The 25,553-nt window shown below is 40.8% G+C and overlaps 1 protein-coding gene across 1 annotated transcript in view; it reads right to left on the reverse strand.

Annotated features, from left to right (window-relative positions):
- Positions 1–25,553, reverse strand: part of UST (uronyl 2-sulfotransferase) — a 257,124-nt gene that overhangs the window by 52,144 nt on the left and 179,427 nt on the right. Inside the window, exon 4 of the mRNA XM_066605452.1 lies at positions 21,877–21,956. Coding sequence (XP_066461549.1) covers positions 21,877–21,956 — 80 coding nt within the window. The remainder of the gene's footprint in view (positions 1–21,876; positions 21,957–25,553) is intronic.

The raw sequence follows: 25,553 nt of genomic DNA on the forward strand, positions 1-25,553 counted from the left end.
ATTTTTTATTTTTTCATTGATGCAGCTATGTTAGGACTTGTTAAGACAAGCTATGGTCTTTACCGATATGGGGTACATACAACTTTGTCAATTTTGGGGGGGCTTTTTGAGTGGTGAAGTGATAGTGGCACGGCTATTCTGGCATAACATTTTTTTAATGGTGTTTACAATGCAAGATAAATAATATGATATTTCGGAATTTTACAGACATGCCAATACAAATAGTTTTTTTGTTGTTTTTATGTCAAAAATAGGAACCTTTTTTAAACTTAATATTTTTAATTGTTTAAAAATATTTTAAAACATTATATTAAAACTTTTTTGCACTTTCTTTAGCACTCAAAGAGGACTTAAACTTGCGATCATTTGATCACCTGTATAATATATTGCAAGACTTTATTATATTGCAATATACAGTACTTTTACAGGTACCGTAGTCTACTAAGTCCTGCTATAGGCAGGGCTTAATAGTCTGAAGTCCATGGCTGGCCTGGAAGCCTCATAGGGCCCCAGGCTGCCATTACAACCTTTCCATTCCCTGTGATCATGTTGTGGGGCATGGGGCTGATAAGGCACCAGAGAAGGCCCAATTAGTAATAGTGCCCCGCTGTGGCCCCAGTCAGTAATAGCGACCCTTTTGTGGCCACTTTAGCAATATTGTGGCCTCATTTAGTAATAGGACTACCCTCTGAGACTCCTTGCACTTAATATAGAACGTTCTCTGTGGCCCCTGGAAATTAAATAGGAACCCCTCTGTGGGCTGCTTCACTGCACCCACTGTCTGGGATGCTATTATAACCTTAGACTGAAGACTATAATTAAAAACTAACAACCTGTTGGACACTAGGCAGCACTGCTATACTAAGGGCAAATCTTGGCAAACTAATAGCATTGATTTTTTTTTCTATGTCACTAAAAGTGGTGGATGAAAGTAGAGCCATGGATATCATCTATCTGGATTTCACTAAAGCTTTTCATACAGTTGCACATAAAGAGCTTACAGATAAGTTAGACAAGTGCACTTAATTCTGTGATAGTCCAGTAGTTTTGCAGCTGCTTAAAAAAAATATTAGTGTATTATTAATGGAGTGTATTCTGAACAGGGATGAGTTGACCACAACCGTCTGTCCTGGGTTTTAATATGTTCATTAATGACATAGGAGAGGTTTAATAAGTAGGCTTTGTCTGTTCGCTGATGACACAAAAGTGTGCAATATAAACATAGAAAACTATTTCGTTTTACTGGATAATTGGTTAAAACAATGGAAACTGCAATTTAATGTTTCTAAATATAAAATAATACACTTGAGTACTAGGAATCCTCAGACTGAGTAGGATGCTTGGCTTCTTAACTAGGAGCATGACCAGTAGAAAGAGGGAGATTGTGATCCTGTTGTATAAAGCTCTGGTGAGACCACATCTGGAATACGGTGTTCAGTTCTGGAGACCTCGTCTACAGAAAGAACTTGATAAAAAAGAAGAAATCCAAAGATGAGCTTCAAAAATGGTGGAAGGTCTGAAAAAAAATCTATCAGCAAAGAATTAAATAACTTACATTAGCATAGCCTGGAGGAAAGAAGGGAGAGGGGGAACCTGATGGAAACCTTTAAATATGTTAAATATATAAATAAGCTTAAGGAGTGAAGTGCTTTTATTAGGAAACTTAACACTAGAACAAGGGGTACAATCTGAGATTAGTTGGGGTGAGATCAGACACAATGTCAGAAAATATTATTTTACTGTAAGAGTAGTAGATGCTTGGAACAAACTTCCAGTAGGCTTGGTTGGAAAATCAGCAATAAGATAATTCAAGCATAACTGGAATAAGAATATATCTATCCTAAGGGCCTCTACCCACTTACGTTTTTTTTTAACGCTGCGATATTGCTGTGTTTTTTTCCAATGGGACTTACTAATGTTAAAATCGCAAAAGCACAAACTTGCGATTTTTATGCGATGTGATTTTAACATTAGAAAGTCCAATTGAGAAAAATGCAGCAATGTCGCAGCGTTAAAAAAAATGTTAGTGGGCAGAAGCCCTAAGAGAGAACAAAAAAGGTCAGCCCTTGGTGATGTGAAACAAAGTGCAGAAACAAGCATGCCTCTCCACTGCCCGAATTATGTATAGGAATGATGGTTTCGTGCCCAAACTTTGGCCAAGCCTTGATGTACTGTTTCAGGTTGTTTTTCCCAGTGTGCTGAAGCGACTGGTAGAGTGTGCAGGGAGAAGAAGCTGCTCTCACAATGCGACTCCCTGGTCCCGCCGGCTCCACATTCCTTTACTTTCTGCTGGGTGCTAATTAGATAAAGCATGTGTCTATCACATAGTTCTGGGTTGGCACTGTGTAATAGGCAGAGCTCTATAACCAATGAGCACTTTCCTGCAGTACATGGGCAACGCTCATTAAATCCCAGAATCTCGATCTCCAAGTGCAACAAGCTGCCAAGACACAAGGCTGAGCGTCTGTAGATAAAATGTAGAAATAGCTAATGTAGTTGTAAGCAAAAGCCACCAAAATACGAAAGCATATGTGAAAATTTGTGCACTCGTGACAACGAATATTCGCACCAACGAATGTTTTTGCACCACAATAAAACTCAACCCCCAGAACTGGTGCAAGTTCCAGTGTCCTTTTTGAGTGGAGTGCAGCTGAGGATTGATTGTGACTGCCCAAGTGGAGAGGCAGCTAAGTGACTGAGCGGGCTGAATACTGCTGCCAGTGCTAACCCTGTGTCAAGAAGGACTACTGAGAGAGAGAGTTCTGCTGCAGAAGTTTGTGTTGCAGATTCCCAACCAGAGGGATCATGTCTGAGACCACCACAGAGGAGGTCATATCATTTAACAGTTACTTAGATAGATGACAGTCAAGGGATTTTAGAGGCCTCATCACCCTGACAACAGAACAGAAGACACCAACAGTTGTTAGGGAGAACAGACCTTTATAAAAATCTGAGTGTGCGCACACGAATAGCCGGTGTTATGATAGCAAGCAGGCCTGCTAGTTAAGGACAGGGACCTACTGTGTTATTAAATCAGATGTTCGCAGTTCTATTAGCTCGTGCTCGCAGTAACGTACATTCACGGACCTAGAGGCAAACCAGGACTGTATGTTAAGTTCCTATCTGCTCGTCTTAGTTGTACAAGCTCTTTGGTCAGCCTCTCTATTAAAGGGGTTGTCTCGCGAAAGCAAGTGGGTCTATACACTTCTGTATGGCCATATTAATGCACTTTGTAATATACATCGTGCATTAAATATGAGCCATACAGAAGTTATTCACTTACCTGCTCCGTTGCTAGCGTCCCCGTTGCCATGGTTCCGTCTAACTTCGGTGTCTTCTTGCTTTTTTAGACGCGCTTGCGCAGATGGATCTTCTCCCTTCGGCTGGTCTTGGAAGCATCGGCGTTTGGCTCCGCCCCCTTTTCGCGTCATCGTGTAGCTCCGCCCCCATCATGTGCCGATTCCAGCCAATCAGGAGGCTGGAACCGGCACACGTCATGGGGCGGAGCTACGCGATGATGCGTACAAGGGGGCGGAGCCAAAACGCCGATGCTTCCAAGACCAGCCGAAGGGAGAAGATCCATCTGCGCAAGCGCGTCTAAAAAAAGCAAGAAGACACCGAAGTTAGACGGAACCATGGCAACGGGGACGCTAGCAACGGAGCAGGTAAGTGAATAACTTCTGTATGGCTCATATTTAATGCACGATGTACATTACAAAGTGCATTAATATGGCCATACAGAAGTGTATAACCCCACTTGCTGCCGCGAGACAACCCCTTTAACAAAAGACTGTTTGTGGCATTGTGCCATAGCTGAGTTCATACAGTCTTCAGAGATTATTTGCCCAGTTCACAACACAAGTCATTATTCTCATGTGCACCTATTATAGAGTTTGTTTCTATGTGTCACATTTTTAGTTACCATAGCCAAGGTTGAAACTCTAGCAGTAAAGTCATACGATATCTTCTAATGTTCCTTTTTCTATACCTACATAACCAATTTTCCTTTACAGTTCCTGGTTCTAATAAAAGTATATATCCTATGTCACCTGCTCTTACTGCGCCATAGTTAACTGTGCCCTTTCCCCATTTGAGGTTTAATGGCACCATAGGCTGGTGTCTACACTTGTCTTCCCATTGTCCTGATCACCTTTTTTTCTACTGTCAGTACTTGATGTTTTAATCTTCTATGATGTGTTCTGTGACTCTAGAATGTTATTGCTTTCACTAGCTCTCATAAACTGCAGAATATCTTGGTGCTATATATATAAAGATTATTATAATTATTATTACAAACTATCACAGCTTCATTCTTTGACTGCCACCTTATAGTCACTATTAGAGATGAGCGAACGTACTCGTTTCGAGTACTTACGCACCCGAGTACCACCATTTTCGAGTACTTCAGTACTCGGGTGAAAAGATTCGGGGGGCGCCGGGGGGCGGGGAGAGGCGTGGCGGTGCGGGGGGTAGCAGCGGGGAACAGGGGGGAGCCCTCTCTCTCTCCCTCTCTCCCCCACTCCCCACTGCTACCCCCCGTGCCGCCACGGCGCCCCCCGAATTTTTTCGCCCGAGTACGGAAGTACTCGGAAATCGCGGTATTCGGGCGAAAAAGGGGCGTGGCCGAGCACGATCGCTCATCTCTAGTCACTATGTAACCTTCTCTTTCTGCAGATAACAATGCTAATAGAGTGTGTAATTTCCCCAACCCGCTGCAGACTCAACTGTCTGTCAACTCCACAGTCAGCTATGTAAAGAAGTTGCACAGTCTGTACAACAGAAAACTTGTCTAGTACAGTGGATGTCCATTGCCTTTAAGCATATGAGTACAGTTGCAAGAACAAGTGAACTCTTTGGAATTACAAGCATTTCTGCTTTGACTGCTAATAGTACTGTTCATGCTTTTTATTGAGCTTACTGAGTAAACATCCACAGAGTAGAGAGAAAGAGGTAAGGTAATACTTGAATGGAATAACCTGTAGATCCTGCTATGGCAACAATCACCCTCACCAAACATTTCATGTAGCTGCAAATAACCTTGAGAAGAAATTGTGAACTATTCCTTCCTGAAAATGTGTTTCATTTCATTTCTGCAATAACTTACATGTACAGTCCTCTTCAGAAATGCCTGCTGTGCTTTTGGAATGATCTCAGCATCTTAACAGGGCATCCACTCCTATTGAGACTAGCAACAGTTCAGAATTTTCTCCATTGGTAGATAGTTTGTCTAATCATAGACTGATGTACACCCAGGTTTTTAGCAGTGCTTTTGTAGCATTCATACATCTCAATAACATGACTTTTGAAAGTTATTTGTATCAAGGCATGGTTTACACAATTTAATCTTTCTTGCGAAGAATAGATTTGTCAGCAACCATGGTTTGAATTCCTTTATTTAATGGGAAAAGCACCCGTGAAACACACACTTCCAAACTGATCTCTAAAATAAAAACATCTTTTGCCAGTTAGATCTTAGAGAAGTTATTAAGGCTGAACTCTCACCTATCCAAAAACATTTGCGGCTAAGAGCAGCAAAATCATGTAGCTATTGGCAGCTGCAGCTGGGCAAAGTCCCAGCAGCAAGCAGTTTTTGATATAAGGGAACGGAGCCTTACATAGAGATTTACTTATTTTTTTCCCTGCACTGTGGATATATACACAATTTGCTCAATAAAAAATATGAATGGTACAAATGTTTCTGCATTATTACTTCAGTTAAATTATGTTTGTCTATAATTGTGCTTAGAGAGCAATCAGACCACATTTTCTTAGTAATTAAGGCATAAATCAGGAGTAATTCAATAAGTTAAACATGGGCCCTTTTAAATGAAATGAATATCGTTCAAATAATCGTTGGATTATGCAAAAATGAACAGTAATCTTCAGTGAAAACATGGCCCACGATTGAACTGAATGATATTTTGTTTATCTTTCGTCCTTCATTTTAAGCAAGCATAAAACTTCTCGTGATTCGTTTGCCTGTCATTGCATGTAAAAGTCATTTCCAGACTCTCCTGACATACCAATGATGGATTGAACAAGCTGAACAAAAAATGCTGAAACAATTATCTGCGCGTGTAAAGGGACGTTGTTTGGAAGCAAACAACTCATTCACTCGTTTCAACAACTTATTGTTCTGTGTAACTGCATGTGGTGTGAGCAGATGAGACTCCTTTACATATAAACTTTTTTTTTACATGTAATTTTTCCCTCCATTGGAAGTATACATTGTAAGGATCCAAGACATATATCTAGCTTTCACAAATGATACTGTATAGAGAGGATGTGGGGTTATTTTTTTGTTTTGTTTTTATTACTTTCTATGTATTAGTCACATCCACATTGAGTTTATATCTGTATGTAGTTCTCCTGCTGCATGGAAATTGGCTCCACAGTGAGGTAATATGTACTTAAAATATTTCGCTCAGGATCCCAGCCAATTAGCCTGATAGCACTGTCCATTCTACAGTGGCCCAGTTTGGTAGTGCAGTAGGAACTGCACCTGCACTACCAAATCAGGACACTACATATATGTTTAGTTTTTGAGGGAGTTTTATTCAAAAAATGTACATGCCTCAGTAATAGTGAACTTTGAATGAAATATTGTTAAAACAAACAATAAAAAAAGAACATAGTCTAATAAAGCATACATAGGAGATACACTGCAGTTTAAACAAAATGGCTACTACTCAATAAATGGTGTTGCTACTAATAGTTACTATTTAGAACCAGTACGTACAGGGTTATTCCGACATTCTGTTGAGGACCTTGAAACAAGGCTGTAGGGTCAATACACACAGCAACAGTGCAATAATAATACTAATCCTAAACACTAACTATAGTGGGTGTGGAAAGTGTGGTCGCACCCAGGCCCTGGAACCGTAGAGGGACCATAAAGTCTCTCTTACCCATATGAGAAGACCAGTGCTATAGATGGAATATTACAGTTGCTGTGCAGCTGTTACAAGTTTCACTTCTGCTGTATGTTTCTGCTTACTTTATTTTTGTTAATATGTTACATTGTTGCTTCTTATGTACTCCCCCTCATATTCAGGCGTCAAGAATGAGCTTGACTTCAGCAGCAGCCCGTGTGGTAGCAGACTACAATCCCACCTAGTATTGTTGAATTCTCTTGGTTGTTGAAGAACATGTCCCCATCCTCTTGTGCATCTTATATTGTGTCACAAATGTTATTGCTCTCACAAAGAGATAAAACAGACCTCCGTAGTCACATGGAAGAGTACTTGGACTGAGAGCAAGAACACTTTTTCAGCGGGTTAACAGGGCTCCACACTTATTTTGTTTTGACCAAATTGTGAAATTTCACTGCTGAGTCCCTCATATTAGTTCATAGTTAAGGATAGTTCACTCTCTTGTAACTCCTGGTGCTGGAACAGAGCATGCTTGATCAGCAAGCTGAAGTTGAACTACAGATCATAACCCTAAGTAGTGAGCTATAAACATTACATGCTGGGCCAACAAGTGATGCGTGATTATGGGGGAACTGCTGAAAAAATTTGATGAATTTTACTCTGCGTTGTATACTTCCAGTATGGAGTCAAGTTAAATACTGGGATACTATTTTAATTCAAATGTGTACATAAGAAGTGTAATAGTTAATGTTAACCCATATCTTCCATTTGGAGAAAAATATTTCACTGGTATTGACAGCACTTGCTAACACATTTATATCAAAGGTTGGCCTAAACTCCTTTGCGGAGGTCAACAAGAATATACATTGAACGACCATTTTATCAGAGACACCTGCCCTTTCATGACTGGAGCCTTTCCGTATGGAAATTAGACAAATGTCCCTGAAATACTGTATAAAATCAAGTGAACATGTTTTCCGTGGATCAGAGTCAGTGAGATAGCCACAGATATAGCACCCATTCATTTGAATGGGTGTGCGTGCACAGGCTTTTTTTCACTCGGACTGTCCAATTTTTGGATGAAAATAGCACATGCCAATCTGCTGTGTTCAGCACAATGGACAGCACACGGATGGGATGTCCAAGTGCTGTCCGATGCGAGTTGCGACTGAGAATCTCAAGCACAACTTTTTAATTGCTTGTTTGAATGTACCCTTAGAATGGAGTGATCTGAGCTACGTCCAACAAGGAAGGGTCATCAGTGCTACACTAGCTGCTGCTAGGATTTCAAAAACTGCCTACCTTGTGGGCCTTTCTTACACAACAGTGTTGACAATATACTGAGAATGGAGTGATTAAGGAAAAACATCCAGCAAAAGGGGATCTTGTGGACATAAACAACTCATCAATGAAAGGTCAGAAACGAATGTAAAAAATCTTAGCAAGAAACAGAAAGTCAAGAATACAATGGGCAAAAGAGTACAAAACTTCGATCAATAAGCAACGGAAAACCATTGCCTGGTCAGTTAAATCCAGATTTCTGTTGCACCTCAAGTAGGTTCACTAGGAACAACCGCTCTATTTCAAACAGAACTCCAGCCTTTTAGCACAGCTTCCCCACAATGTGCATGCGCCAAGAAGCCCTCCGAGCGTCTGAGTTCACTATGGTGACACAGCCAGCTGTGCTGCTTCTCGGTCTGACAGCATGAATGCGCTCCAAGCATGTGTAAAAGGAAGACGAAACAAGAGTCTTCTCTCTACCTGAAAACCCAGGTAGAGAGAGGACTCTTGTTTTGTCCTTGCTGGGTCTTGTTTTGTCCTTGCTGGGTCAATGTGCCAGCCCTATCCTCTCTCAGCCCACTACATTTAAGCCCCACTTCTGGCTGGCTTTCCTTCTATTCCTCAATGGACACTAGAATATCTCTCTGGCCACCAATAATACGCCTTTTTTTAAATAACTCTTTTTATTTGCATTTTTAATTATAAAACACACAATACAGGGTAGAATGAGAATGCCTCAAATAATCAAGTAAAAGAGAGAGAAATTTCCTGTAAGGGTGACTACCCACTACTGTTTTTTTTCACTGTGAAATTCGCAGAGTTTTTTTTTCTGCAGGGGTCTATGGGACTTGTAATGTTAAAATTGCGATTGTGCAATATTGCGATTCCGCGGTAAATTGCGATTTCACCCGATCGCAATTTTAATATTGCAAGTCCCATAGACCCTTGCAGAGAAAAAAACGCTGCGAATTTCGCAGTAAAAAAAAAACTGTAGTGGGTAGTCACCCTTATAGAGCATCTCAAAGTCTCATATATAAAGATCTCCATTTGACATATTGAGCAGTAATCCTGAAGCATGTATAGGAAGCCATAGAAACATTTTATAATAATGAATACTGAAATCTGAATTCTGAACTCTGATGCCGCCATGTACTTGTGAACTTTCATTAAGCAGAGTAAATGTGACCTCTTTTATCAATCTATTTTCAATTTCCCTAGCTGGCTTGCATTATCCAAAGTGAGGTACAAAGCTATATACAATCACTGATTTCTAAAATTGGAAGGAACTCCCCTATAAAAATACGCCATTTTTGGAAAAACTTTGGGGCTTGTGATTCTGTGCATTGTTCAGTTTCTAATTTACCCATATGTAGAAAATGTTTGGTTTGTTGTATAATATCTAATATCTGACATTATCGAGATTTGCGGTTGCAACCAATGTGCTGACAAACACTGTTGGGCCAACAGAAGGATAACATGGACCATATCTGCCATTTTTGTTTTAGATAGAAAACAATTAAACACATGTCTATGGACTCAACAGTGAAGAAAGGTTCCATACTCTGTTTCATAAAGATCTCGTATCCTCCCAATAGGATTGAATTTTGAATCACAACCATATACCATGCAGTAGATTAATTCTTAGCTGGTTACATTTGGGGCATGCATGGAGCATTAGGGTGAGGTGGAATAATAAAACCATAGATGGCTTCATGTATCTGTTTAAAGTGCGATTCTCTCCATTTTTCATTAGTGTCACTGTTTTCCTCACGGACGACCAACTCTGAATAATTTTCTGGTAAATATCAGGGTTATTAAGTTACCGTGCCCACCTCTGGTTATTAAGTTCCCTGGTGTGTAAATATAGTATGGAAAGCAGATGTTTTCATAAATCTAATGAATTAGTTTTAGATTCCTTAGTGATAATTTCCAATCAAGTTTTTAAAAATCATTGCAGTTGTCCATATGATAAGAAATGCAATGTGGGTAGACCATATGCTAGTTGTAATTCTGCAAACGTCATATATCTAGCTTTCTAAGGATCTAGCAACTGCTATACAGTCTTGATCCCTCTACTTCTCCATGCCGCAAACAATTTATTGTCCTGACGCCCTGTAAATTATGGATGTTTCCACAAATCCAGATACTTGGAAGATAACCCAAAAGAAAGATAAAACCTGAAAGATAACCCAAAAGCCTTCCGTATTATCTTCCATACGTTAAGGAAAAATGAAAAAACCCAGCGCTCCACAGGACCGAGGTAAACAGAGGATGAGCGTGTCCATAAACATCCCTAATGATACAGCAGTGTCAGCTCTGGATTTTTGCACATATGTGCAAAGACCAGCGCTGATGCTGCTGTATCATTAGGGATGTTTATGGACACGCTCATCCTCTGTTTACCACGGACTCGTGAGGCGCAGAGTTTCTTCTTTTTCCCTTCACGTTTGGATATCTACTAAGGGTCTCTACCAGAGAAACCTTATCACTCCAGGACGTCTCTCCAGTACCACTGGATATCGGAAAGGGGCTTAATTTCTTTTGATGAGTATGCCAGGACGTTAGGTGCCAGTGGGTCCGCACACCACTGTGGGATTTCCCACCGAGCACCAGGTGAGTGCCCTTCATTAAGTATTGATCTCCTAGACACGATACTATAGGTGCTGTTTGAGATTATTCTTGTATTATTTTCCATGTGGTGATTTTGTCTTTAGCCAAAAGAGATTTCCTGACTTGTAATGGGAGAGTTGAAAAACCTGTATGAAGAAGCGCATTCAAGCTTCAAGAGTGTAAAAGTCTAGATTCCAGAGTGAAATTCGAAAAGTAACTGGAACTGTGGAGCCACTCCAAACGATGTTGAAGGAAGCTTGGCAGGTTATAACTATGTATATCTGGGAAAGTAACCCCTCCTCTATCTTTAGGTAGCATGAATGTAAATAGAGAAACTTGTGACTGTTTGTTGGCCCAAATGAAGGACATGAAAGCTGCTTGGAGTCTCTCATCCCTCTCTTTACGTTTTAATAATAGTGGGATGTTCTGCAACGGCTAAAGAAGCTTGGGAAAACTTAGCATTTTGATTAAGTGGCAAAGGCCAAAAAATATAAAAGGAGATTATTCCATCTGCGGAGATCATTTACAATTTTAAGTATTAATGGAGGGCAGTTAAGTTTGTAAACAGATTCAGGAGTCTTACTGACATATATACCTAGGCATTGATAGACATTTTAACCAAAGTGACAGGAATCGCAGAGGCATTAAAGTCATGTAGTTTGGTATGAGGGGATACATCTAGCAGCTTGCACTTAGGAGTAAGGTAAAGGTAAAGTTGCCTGGTGCAAGCACCGAGTCATAATTGACTCCTAGGGTGATGTCACATTGTGACATTTTCTTGGCAGACAGTTTTTTCCGGGTTGTTTGCTTTCCCCGGTCATCTTTTGGGTACTCATTTTACAGACCTCAGAAGTATGGAAGGCTGAGTCAACCTAGAGCCGGCTACCTGAATTAATCTGCAACCTTCAGGTTGTGAGAGCTTAGGACTGCATTTCTGCTGCCTTAACCCTCTGCCCCACACGAGGCTCTGCACTTAGGAGTACTGAATCCTAAATCCCAAGTGCTTTCCAAATGTGTCTAAAAGAGAACATAGCTTCGATCGTATCTCTGTCTGGCTGAACTAATGCAAGCAAAATATCAGCAAAAAACATGAACTTATTGACCGAATTAGATATTCTCATATCTTCTATTTCAGCAGAACCTTCCAAGTTGTGTACTGAAGGTTCTATAGAAATATTAAAAAGCAGTGGTGACAGTGAGCAGCCCTGCCTAGAACCTTTATTTAACGGAAACGTAGAAAAAAAAACCCAGGTGTGTTAATTTGTGCCATCACAGATGCATATAGATTCGACAAATAGGAACAAAAGGGACCACAGAAGCCATTTTATCCAACACCACTCCCCACCATCTCCACGATATGTTATCAAAGGCTTTTGCAGCATCTATTATTAAGATAGCCGGAGATGGATGGAATGCTGGGTGAATAACATCATCATAATAATATCATCAAGAATTGTCAATATTTTATGGATATTAATGACAGCTGATCTGACCTTAACAAAGCCTGTTTGGGAGGGGGAAGATGAAACATGGAAGAATACTAGCCAAATGGTTCACCATGATCTTAGCGATCAACTTTAAATCTGTGTTTATTAATGAAATTTGACAATAACCCGCTACGTTGGAGAGGTTTTAACCAAGCTTGGGTAATAATTAAATGTATGCAATATTGGTAGCTTCAGGTATTCCGCATATAACCATTATAACCATTATAGACCTTTTCTAGTTGAGTTGTTGCCTGGTCCTTTAAGATTTTAAAGAATTTGTCTGTGTACCCATCATGACCTGGTGCTTTATTGGACTTGAGAGTCAATATAGTTTCCCTTATCTCTAGCTTGGATATTGGGGCAATAAGGAGATGGCGATCATCTGTTAAGGTGGGCAGGAAAACATTTGAGGGCAGGAAGGCAGAGATATCTGGCTGTTCTGATCCCTTTGAGTAAAAGTGAGCACAAAAATGGTGAAAGACATTTACTTTCTTCAGGTGAGTATGTAGGTTGCATTTATGATCAAATAAATAGGGTACTTGATGTACCACAAAGGAGCCTTTCGCTTATCTAACCATCAATTTACCCGACTTATTGCCAAATTTAAACAATGGATCCTCATTATATAAAATTGAATAACCTCCTACTTAACCTCATTTAACTGTTTAGCAATTTGCCAAGTTTGTTTAGCCTGTGGGCCAGGGAATGATTGGAATGCTGTATATACCATGCATAACTGTATACTGCACTGCTACACCCAGACTTTAATAGTTTTCTTTAAGTAAACGAAATAGTAGATCAATTTGCCCTGAGGACCTTTTTAATGGCGTCCCATAGTAGTTGGGGATTGCCACAGTGCTCTCTGTTATTGGACATGCATCCTAACCACCAGCCTGTCACTGGCTAATAAATTCTCATCAGAGGCCAATTGTGATGGGAATCTCCATAGGTAGTCATTGTCTCTGGGAACCTGACTTTGTAAATTACCAATAAGTGGAGTGCAATCTGAAATTATTAGCTTTTTGATAGAGGCCCGATTTACTCTAATAAGAAGAGTCAGAGACAATAAAATATAATCTATTTTAGACCATGAGTCATGAGTATGAGAGTAATGAGTAAACTCTCTTTTCTTTCCAGGTTAAGTAGTCACTATATATTCACAAGTGGCAACGCATCTAAGACGTCATGGCAGGTTACATCGTGATATCATGCAACGCGAGAGTATGTCGCATGACTAGGTTTATCTTCGATATGACTATGGACTGAAATAAAGTTGCCTCCAATAATATTAGTGTCTATGGGATCTGTCAATAGTTTATCTGATAGTTCCCTTAAAAATAGTTTATTATTAGGAATGAGCGAGCGTACTCGCTAAGGCAAACTACTCGAGCGAGTAGTGCCTTATGCGAGTACCTGTCCGCTCGTCTCAAAAGATTCGGGTGCCGGCGGGGAAGAGCGGTAAGTTGCGGGAGTGAGCGGGGGGGGGGGGGGGGGGGGGGGGGAGAGGGTGAGAGAGAGATCTCCCCCCTTTCCTCCCCGCTTTCCCCGCGCCGCTCCCCGCCGACACCCGTATCTTTTGAGACGAGCGGGCAGTTACTCGCATAAGGCACTACTTGCTCGAGTAGTTTGCCTTAGCGAGTATGCTCGCTCATCTCTATTTATTATCCTTATTCGGACCATAAACATTAAATATGATGAGTTCATCCATGGGACTCTTTAAGTGTACATGAAGAATCCTAAAAGTAGAATCATGCCACTGGTACACATCAGTGTAGCAGGGTCCCTTTTTGAGGAGGAGTAAAACACCAACTTTAGAGTGGACAGCGGGCGAACCATAAGCTTTACCCACCCATAGCTTTCACATATGAAAAAAGCCAGTTTCTGTTAGGGAGCATCTCTTCGAGTAGGCCTATATCTGCCTTTAATCATTTCAGAGTAACAGTATACGCTTTTGTGGAGATTTGAGCACTTTTACATTCCAAGATATAATTTGCATAATAGAACTATTAAATATAGAGAAGAAATAGGTTTCAAACCATGAGTAGATTCCCCTCCCCCTTGAAACTGAACAGTTCTTGAACAATACCAACATTGTCAAGCTACTAGTAGCACAGAACAGAAAATGTATGAATAAAGAAAAAAAATATGCAGTCTTTCAGGAACAAAAGTTGCATAGCTCCCGAAGAGAATATGCATACGTGTACTTCCACTAATTTCATCATGTGGTAGACTGTAATGTTATTTCATCTTCCCAATAGATGTCTATTTCTGTTTTACTTTAGTTTCTCTGTTCCAAAAATGGAACAGAGAAATGGAAAGTGCTAATGGAGCCCTAATGCAGATGTAAATGGGGCTCTTAATGTGTAATTTTACGCAGTTTGACGCTTTTATGTTCAAGGGGTTTTCTGGGATATAAAAAGAAATTATAAAGTGTTGAAATAAAGACATATTGAATATTCACCTATCCCAGCAGCTGTCTGTCCAGCACTGCAGCCACGGTGCCCATCGTAAGGAAACCAGAAGTATTGGGGGCGGTCACGTGCTGTTTATTGTACACATGACCGCTCAGCCACTCACGGGCCACTGAAGCCTCTGAGTGGATGAGCAATTCAGTGCGCAATGATTGGCACATGACCACCCACCATTTCTTCCAAGTTCCCTGCTTTGGGCACTGGGGCTGCAGCGCGTTCCAAGGAGCCACCAAGGTATGAGAGTATTCAATTTCTCTTTATTTTATCTTTTTACATTTTTTTTCAATATGAATTTACCGTGCACCACCCACACTTCATGATTTTACATGAAATTTTCACAACCGTTTACATAATTTCACATGAACTCTCAAAGACTTTTAATGCCTAGTTTTTTAACATTTAGTTTTCCATTTAATTTGCAGAAAGTGCAAGAAACTATTCTGTCTGCATGCAGGACCAATGTTGCTACAGAATGATTTCAATACCTAGCGAAATCTATGCCACAACAATTTCTCTGGTTCTTAACCCTTTCCAATCCACCGACTGACGTCTTCCTACATTCTGATTAAAACTTGTACAGCTCCAATGTCAGAAGACGTCCGACAGGGTATTCTTACTGTCTATTGCCAGCCACTCCGCTGTCGGAGCCTCTCTGGCACACACACACACACTGGCTTTAGCCAGCAGATGGCACCGTTAAATAACAGCAAAAAGAGAATGCCTTTTAGGAAACCCTGAATCCAAAACTGGATTGGAAAGGGTTAAAGGCAAAGGAAGTCCAACGGACTACTAGATGGGTGTCTCTAATAAAGTGCCTATTCAGTGTACTGTATATCTCTGCAAAACTGTGCATTTCTCATTCTAATGACAATTAAATATGTAGAATCCATGCTTGGTCAACTTATGGAAAATATGCAAGAGTGATAGAAAGGAGCACTAATTTCAGTTTAGAGGAGATTTGCAATAAAAGCATTTTTATGAAGAAACTTTTGGATTTTTTTAATCTAAAAGTTTGTTTAACATTTGTTTTACAATTTTCTTAAATAAAAATCTTCCAATCAGGACAGTAAACTACGCTGTAAAATATACATATTTACCCGTTGACTATCTAGGGTAAATCTCAACATAAATTTTAATGTTTTTCTTGAGTTAATCCACATGAATCTAAGCTTTCTCACACAAAACTAATCCATGTTAGCTGCTTAGGTAGCCTACAAAGCCGTTTCTCAGTGTAAGTGAAGCATTTCCCTGTAAGTGCAGGATTAACCTCTTAATATGAAAAAATACAAAGAGATGAACAAATAGATGGGATAGTGCGGACTAATTATGTCAAGACACACCATTAGTAAACAATTAACAGCTGCTAGCTATTTATCATGTGTTGGAGCAACAATTGCTAAGTGTGCTTTTGTGACAGTGAAAGCACACAGTGTGGCTGGCCTCATGGAGCCAAATCACGGACACTTGCGGTTGTCAATCGCAGCACAATTTTGCCGGGAAATCACGGGGCCATTTGTTACCACACATGGGAGCCAGCCACACCATGTAATTTCACCATGGGAATAAGACTATTTCTACAGAAAAGGCTAATGCAATTTGAAGAGTACATAATAAATATTTTGTGTATTTAAAGTTGTATTCTGGTTACGCAAAGTTGGTGTCAAATAAATGTTAATCAAAATTTGATTACAGTTTACAATGTGGTTCTGCTTTGGATTTTGTGTCTGCTGCTTTAAAAATCATGACTTTCTCCTGGCACTTCAGAAGTGCTTATTCTCAGGTTGCCCTGGATAGATCCATAGATATGTGGGCACTACAGGTCAGGATCGCACTTGGAAAATAGCGATGTGGGGAAGCAAAAATGCAGGACAGGATGAGAAGGTAATGGCTGCAACTGCCTGCCTCCATCCACAGTAAACAGGAAGTCATTCATAGATGAACAATTGCCTGTTTACACAGGCCGATCATCATTTGATTTTTATGCCTGCAGAAGCTGAGCAATGAACGAATTATTGTTCATCGTTTAGTCGCTGCCAGCATTTATACTGAATGATTACCGTCTAGTCTAAAAAAGGTTGTGACTGTCTCATATCTTGATGTCCACTGCATACAGCCAATTACCCTAAAGAACTACCTAACACATTGAGAACTATGGAAGTAAATGGAGAAGAAACCAAACTACTGTTGACATGGCTCCTGAGCTCTCAAAATGGTAAGCGCAGGTTCTGTTAAGAACATCTGCCACCGATTCCATTAAATTTTACCGGAAAAAAATAGCACAGCACACAATGATACTTTTTCCAGTAAAATGTCAGGCAAGAATAAAAAGTCTGAAGGAGGCAATACTTACTTGTAGACTGATACAAAAACACACCACTTCCCACTTCCTGCACCTCACTAGTGTACCACAGAATCCCCCCCCCCCCCCCTTCCCCTGCCTCCTGGCTCTCCTAGCATTTACAAGCATTTACACTGCTTCCTGCTAAAATGTCGGACAACATGACGGAATCCTGATTGACCCCATTATAGTCTATGCAATGGTAACTATTGACTGTGGCATGTAATGAGTTAAATGGCCAAGCACTCAAAAATCATAGTAGCTACTGGGGGTCTCACTTCCTTTTTAATTTGATGTTCATGTCTGCTGTCATGTGAAGTCTCTATCTAGTAAAAGAGACACCTAGACAGATAATATCAAGATCTTTTTTGGGGAGAGTGGAGGAAGGAAGCCTTGCTTATTGTTGTCTTATGTTGCCTATAGTTGTCTATGAAGCAGAAAGGGGGATGAAGAAATAGTGCTAGAGAGAGACAAAAGCAGAGAGACTCAAATACGTGCTGCAGAAGATTTAAGTGAGTGATTTACTGTCTCATAAATAATGAAATCACGTCTAGGGTGCTCAGTGCTGTCATGTAATGTCCTCCATGTTGCTGATACTTACGAGCCTGTGCTACAGAGAGATTCCGAAGAAAAGATCCTATTATAGTCTCCAGCCACCTGCTCAGGGAATACTGAAAATTACAGATACAGTCCCATAATGGCTAGAAGTACTTCTACTCCTCATGTATACAAAAATGAGAGCTTATTTTAAAAAGTCGCCTAATATTTTTTTTTTAGTCAACAGTAGTGATAGGTGGTGGACCGCCGCTCAGGACCCTCGTCCATCAGCTAATCGTCTGCGGTCCGCTGACCAGTGCAGAGGGCCAGAAGTTTGCAAGAGCAGACAGGGGAGTGTTGTGATGCTAGGCACTTCCTGCTCCACTCCTTGCCAGGACTGAATGTGACATTCTGAACAGCAGAGAAGCCGGAAGTGGTGTAGCCACGCGGCTCTCCCAATGGGAGTGAAGCCAGCACCAGCACTTTCGTGCCTTCCACTTATCACAACGTCCGTCCCACTGCAAAGGACAGCAGACCGGATGATTAGATGAGGTATGGAGGTCCTGAGTGATGGATTCCCTGTCCATCAACTACTGATACCTATCCTATCCAGAGGACAGGTCATCAGTGAAAAAATGGGCAGGCAAACTCCTATAAATAGGTTGAATAAATATGACAAATGAATCAAAAACTATGTTAGTATAATAGGCAGTGCCATAAATTATACATTGTTAAAGCACTGCCAAAATAATTATATACAAACATCAATTAAACTTGCTACACATTATATGTTTACAATTTGTGGAAAGAAAACCTATTATGATTTTCTTTTGAACAGAGAAAATAGTGGGGGTTTACCACTAATACAAAGTAATACATTTCAGTAGTTTAAAGGGATTACCAGCTCCTATGTGCCCCATAAACAAAGTAATGGGCTTATAGGAGCTAGGATGCTGATTCTCATACTTACTTTCCTCCCCATTCCACAGATGTCTGCCTGCAAATCTTTTACTCAGATGTAGCAGAGTTTAACTGTCTGTGATAACTTTCTAGGATCTTAACTTGAAGGATTAAAAAACTGTTGTGCACATAAGACAACAAAAGCCTCTGCAAAGTAACTGGAAGTATAAACAAATTATGTCACAGAAAGATATTAAAACACATTAAGTGTTAAACTTTGCTAGCTGTGTACAATGTCATGAGAAGGACTAGTCCAGACACTATGGGGAAAACTTAATTAGGCTGCCTGCAGACGGCCGGGTCGGATCCGGCTGCGAGAATTCTCGCAGTGGGACCCAACCGGAGCGTCTGCAGAGAGCAGTGTGGCACACACCTCCTTCCACGGCTCCGGCTCTTTGATGTGCCGGCTGCCGGGCAGCTGGCGCATGCGCAGACCGGAGCCGGCGGTTGGGGAGTGAAATTTCTTTGCGGGACTTGCATAGCATGCCACGATTTGTTTGCCGCACGAGATTTCGCATGGCCAAATCACGGCCATCTGCCTAGGATTGTTACCGCAATCCTGTGGCAGCTTCAACGGGCAGAAATTCCGCGGGAAATCCCGCCGCGGAATTTCCGCCCATCTGCAGGCGGCCTTAGACATATATTTCCAACGGCAGTCTTAGTATAATGTCCACCAGCACATGATGCGACTAATATATAAAGAGGCGCACATCTCTTCATACATTAGTCACATCTCAGCTCCTCTCTACACAGACACAGAAATTTACTCCAGCTCCCAGTCAGTTTCTGGTGTAAGTTATACAGAAATGTGTCAATCATGGTCACCACACTCCCTAATGACAAGACCCACCCATTTTTTTTTACAAAAGTGGCGAGGGAAGTACAGGAAGCCAAAATACCAGTGCAATGCATATGACCCCATTTTTTTGACATGTCCATGAAAGGGTTTTAGCTTTGAGGTAAGGGCACAGCTTAGTGAGTAAGGGATGTAGCCTAAATGCGTCATCGCTCATAAAAAAGTGCTAAAGTTCTTAAAGGAAAAGCTGGCGCAAAGTACTCCAACTAATAGGTGATGTAAATTTACAGTAGACAAAGGTGTCTAAACATGCACTAGATTTGTTATCCAGCATGAGCCTCTGTGATAAATCTGGGGCATAGGCTAAATGTGCACCCTATTATGGGGCTATTTTAGAATAGACATGCCAGAAGAGCTGGCAGATCCTTCTTAAGAATATTATGTAGCAGACCTGCAGACACTAATCATAGCTGTGTCCTAATAATGCAAAGCTTAAATGCAGCAAAATGTTAAAGAGACTCTGTTACCATCTTTTGCACCCCTCTCTGAGGGCACCATAAGATAGTGACAGTCACACTAAATATAATATGTCAGCTATGTAGATCTGTGCAGTAGTTTGGGGTAAACTGCCTTTTTATTAGTTGCAGCAAATCCATAGAGGACTACCTAAAGTAGGCCTGGATATTCCTAAACTTCAGCCCATCTACACCTTCTCCAGCCATTGATTGACAGCTATGTGCCTACCACTGTGTATAGAGAAAGAGCTGCCAATCATTGGCTGGAGGGTGGGTGGGTGTAGCTAGCCTGCAGCTCATGAATATGTAGGACTAATTCTATATCTGGCTGCTACTAATAAAATTGAAGTTTCTCCAAAACTGCTGCACAGATCTATACGGCATACCTATTATTGTAATCAGCGTGACTGTCACTATCTTATGCTGCCCTCAAAGGGTGCAAAAAACATGGTGATAGATACCCTTTGAGGAAATAAATAGCATGTACGCATCACCCATCCTATGACTGTTGTGAAAATCTGAAGTATTCATCAATCCAGGGATAATTTTTGCAACATAAATATCGCCTTATAAGTCTCCTTCTTGGTGTTCTACTTAGGGAAAGATGATAATAACCTTCCTGACCCACGTCTATAGGCCTCTCACTAGCCAAGCCAGAAACCTACTGCACACTGACAAGAGCCACAAACCCTGGAACAGCTGTCTGTGTATGGATTCTGGCTTGGTTTTCAATTCCCAGTCATAGTTATAAGGCTTGTTTAAAGAGTCTAACATTGATTTGCAGGAATGCTGCTTTCCAATAGGTGGCGCTGCAGAGGTACTGTTCCATCTTCCAAGTTGCATATCACTTTTTATGTACATATAGATTATGTTTTGCTCAAACATATGATGGTATGATAAAGACCCGACCACAGGGTCGATACGTGGCTGCTTGCTTCCTCATGGTTTCTCAATAAAGAAGAGGATTTTAATGAATGCTGCCTGGTTCTTCCTTTCTACATTGATGACCAACGGTGGACCCAGGGAGTCGGGACCCTAACTGGGCTATTGCATAGTGCCTTGCACCAGCGGTGTGGCTGAATCTTTGGAGTGCTGCTGTGTTTCTTTTTTCTTCTTGTGTATTACCATTTCCAACATGTTGCAGGGATAAATGTTTCAGCTGGGACCAGCAGCTTCTATCTCTGCAAAACTGGCTGAATATGAAGTAGTCAAACTGGGAAATAAGTATCAGTTCTCTGATGTTGTGAGTTATTGTAAGCACGTTTCCCATTATATTCAATGCAATTCACTATTGTGGGCATTTAGATTAACACACTATGGAATACTGAACATCACATCAAGTGCTACTGTGGCTTTAGATTTTGATGAGCACTTTCTTGATGTGCAATGCTGGTGTCTACTACCATGGTTCTCTGAAAATAAGACCTACCTAGAAAATAAGACCTACCCAGATTTTTTGGGATCTTTGGGGAAGCTTTAAATATATATATCCTATCCTACAAATAGGATAGCCCTAGCTGCATTATTTAAAAAAGGAATACATTATATAGCAGGCTTGGACCGCGACCTGCCTCTGCTTTCCAGAGTTTTACCGCACGTCCTGCAATCCTCGTTCACCCACAGAAGATCAGTTCCTGGTTACGGGATTCATGAATCCCGCCTGTGACTGGTTCATCCAGCACTGCAATGATTGGCTGAGTAGCAATCGAAGAAGCAATCCCAGCTGTCGCCAATATTTGAATTGGCCATGTGTGAGAGTGGCCTAACTCAGTTTATGGTGCTTATAGTTGATGACAGGTTTCCTTTAAAGGCCCCAAAGATACCGCCTATGCTGTATATATGTACAGAAGTGTACAGGATCATGGATCTGTTAACTTAGCTGCCACAATCTTTTTTTTTTTTTACCTTTTTACACAAAATGAGTTAGAAAAACGTTAGACTTCTACACTAAGGTAGTTGTCAATCATTATTTTCTTATATAAATCAAACTAGTAAGTCAAACTACTTACCTTGAGAAGTTAAGGAAGTGAACATGTCGGGTAAATAAATAGGGTTGTTCTGCTGTACTGATATTTTTTATCAACTCCATCTGCAAACAGAAATATATGTAAAAATATATACATTTTCAGTCATCCACCATGCACGATGGCCTGCTTATATATATGACTAGAGAAGAATTTAAGTCTTCCCACATTTTAGAAGTTATACAGTACCTTAATCCATATATTATTTACAAAGGGATGAAGATAAAATGAGTGAATTTGAATTAAAAGACCTGGTAAATTTTGAACACTGCAAATACCAAAGAAAGTACTATTTCGATGAGGATACTGCCACCCCATTCATTTCAATGGTGCTGTCAGAGATGGTTAAGTACAAGCACTCAGCAATTTCCAGCAGTCCCAGTGAAATGAATGAAGCTGCAGCAAGCATGCTGAACCACCATTCATTCATTTGGGGGTACACTGGACCACCATTCTTGTGATTAGTGGGTGTCTCATTGGTTGGACTCCTACCAGACACATAAACAATATCCTGTAGATACAGCTTTATTCACACGAGCGTATATACACGGCTATGTAACCGCCTTTTCACGCCTGGATGATATTTGCGACCATCTAAGGCATTGGATTCCAATGTATTCGCTCACATTGGCGAATATGCGGCGCGTAAAAACATCGCACCATAAAAAATAGAACATATGTGACTGAAATCCGCGCCTACTATTATAAGCTGGGTAAAAAGATAGTTCTGGATCTATCTTCCGACTGATTTACGCCGGCAGCTCCCATAGACTCTTATGGGAGCTGGAAAAAAAAAGGGAAGGGGAGGCAGTTTAGCAGCACCCAACACTGAGCAAAGCTTACAGGTGCCTCTATATAGGCATTAGAACTCATTCCAAGGATTTATGCCGAGCGAGGGATTTCTGCGCTGCAACTTATTTTTTTCGCTAAAACATCGCACCCAGCTATGTGAATGGATGAGAATATGCTAATTAAGCTCGGGACTTGATGACAGAAATTCATGTGAATTCACGGCGCTTCCAAGCGAACTTAAATACGCATACGCTCGTGTTAAGGAGCCCTAAGGAATAAGTTTTAAAATTAGCACAAACCATTTAAGTCCATTTACACAGATATATGTAATTTGTATTAGCAATAGATGTGCAAACGATCTCTGTAAGTGACTTCATAGTGATTACAGACAGGCATTAACACACATTAGTTCTAAATTAAATTTATGTTCGCCTATTTAGAAAGGGCTTCCCGCCATTACGATACTATCTGCTTAAACAGAAAACAGTATGATTTTCAGCAATTTAGTGAGTGAAGCCAGTCAGTTCTAATTACAGAATGGAAGTTATTGTAGCTACCAACTCCAACAGAGCAGCTCATCTAAAGGAAGCTTGGGCGGTTAGGCAACTTCCTTTCCTATTGAGTTTTCCAATGGGTTTGTATTCTTTCCCGCTATCTGGGTAATTTTGTTTCTTTTTGCATTTCAAAATCATATTGCTACCTTTTGGTATTTCTTGGTATTATCCTTACTGCGCACCCTGTTATCTGAACATGCACCTATTAACAAAATAATTACCAAAGAAATTAATTTGGTCAAAGTTAATCAATGCCTTTTTTTAAGTAGTGTCGATATGTACCTGTGCTCTCCTGCCTAGCTCTACACAGTATTATTTTCTTGGTGCTCACAGTTCCCAGTGATAGAGGAATGCTTGCACGTGTTCAAAAACCTACACAGTATCGAAGATTCACAGATCTCTATCACAGACTGCTCAAGAAGGAGGGAGCGGTACGCACAACGACTGCAAGGGAAATATTTGTGCTATCAATGCAGGCATCATGTGTTCTTGTGCTGTCACTTGCCTGTTAATGGGGTGAACTATAGGTTTTTGGTCTCTTGATGGCAAATGAAAATCAATGCAAAAAAATGAGAAGCCGATGGCTTTCAAATAACAAATTTAGCTTGAAATTGTTTCTGGCCTCATTTCACACTTATAGAGGCATCGAGCTGTCAGAATGAAGCAAAACGCCAAAAATCAAGTACAAGAAAAGCTTCAGCCAGCTCACCTGTGTAAAATCAACACCCAGATATATTTTAACACTGTGCATGGGTGTTCACAGGGCAAGGCTCCACAACTAAGCAAAGATAAAAGAATTCCAGCAGTAGGAAAATTCATTAAAACCGGACGCTTATTTCATCAGGTAAAAAAAAACAGCAAACAGTTCACATAGAGACAAATTCAGCTGACGCGTTTCAGATGGAACATCCTTAGTCATAACACATAATGCATTCTCACACTGTCTATCACATGAAATCTCAATATCCAAATAAGGCCTTCTGCAGACAGCCGGGTCGGATCCTGCTGTGAGAAATCTCACGGTGGGATGCGAGCCGTGCCCCTGCAGTGACCACTGCGGCTCACCTCCTCCCGGCGTCTCCCGCTCTGCTATGTGCCGGCTGCTGTCCAGCTGGCACATGCGCAGATCGGAGCCAGCGCATCACCAGTGACGTTTCTGTGCAGGCCTCTGCGAGGCTCGCACAGAAATAGGACATGCCATGATTTGTTTACTGCACGAGATTTCATGCAGACAAATCGAGGCTGTCTGCATAGGATTGCATTATCTGATGAAATCCTATGGAAGCGGGCACGGGCAGAAATTCTGCAGGAAATCCCACCACTGAATTTCTGCCCATGTGCATTTACCCAAAAACTGATCCATAGTGATCGATGATGTTCTGGCCTTTGGAATATGGGTTTGTAATAAAAAGATCTAGAATAGCTCTCAATTAAAAAGCTTATGTCTGTAATGGTTTTCTGGCTTGAGTTCCCCATTCCCAATCATTGATAAGACTTGTTATAAAGTCACTTTGATTTGAGGGAGTGCTGTTATCCAAGAGATGGCGCTGTAGAGGTATTTTTCCATCTTTCTTAGTTGCATAAATTTCCCAGAGGAGCATTGCCTTATAAGTCTCCTTACTTATCTATTAGGTGTCCTTCCCAGCCCTTCTGGGTGCTTTCCTTGGGGAGAGGCTATGCTATTTCCTGACCCACTCACCCCGTAGGTGTCTCCACACACTTTTTAGGTGCTCTCCTTGAGGAGACAAGAAATCGCTCCTGAAAAAATGCAGAGACACTGCAGCTATATTTAATGCATTGCCATTGCTAATATCAGCTAGATGCCTGATTTTAGGTGGACCTGTAGTTCATCCGACATAGTGTATGTTACATAAAGTGCACGTTCTTAAATAAACTACATATTTGCAGTTACAATGAATAAACTGTCCAATTTTATAGGTTTTATTAGTAACACTAGAAACAAAGGTACTAGAATTATCCACAAATTGGTACAACCACAACCATAAACGCCATCAATGGATAGCCATGTCATGCTGGGCTTTGTGGTACCAATCTAGGTGATAGGTGATAAGTTACACAGAGTGAGCGCATGTTTTGAAACCAAATTCATTTAGTTTTTTAATATTTCATGCAAAGTTTTATTTTTATGCAGAATGGCAATATAGTTATACATATTTTAATAACCTCCAAATACTGGTGACTACATATGGTGGAAAAGGTAATAACATTGGATTTCGCATTAATGTACCCTCTTGGGGGCTCTTTATCCACAAACAACTCCCCTGTATTCCTTTGAGCTGCAGTAACTTCCGCTCC

This window comes from Eleutherodactylus coqui, chromosome 1 (assembly GCF_035609145.1).
Source record: "Eleutherodactylus coqui strain aEleCoq1 chromosome 1, aEleCoq1.hap1, whole genome shotgun sequence".
Lineage (NCBI taxonomy): Eukaryota > Metazoa > Chordata > Amphibia > Anura > Eleutherodactylidae > Eleutherodactylus > Eleutherodactylus coqui.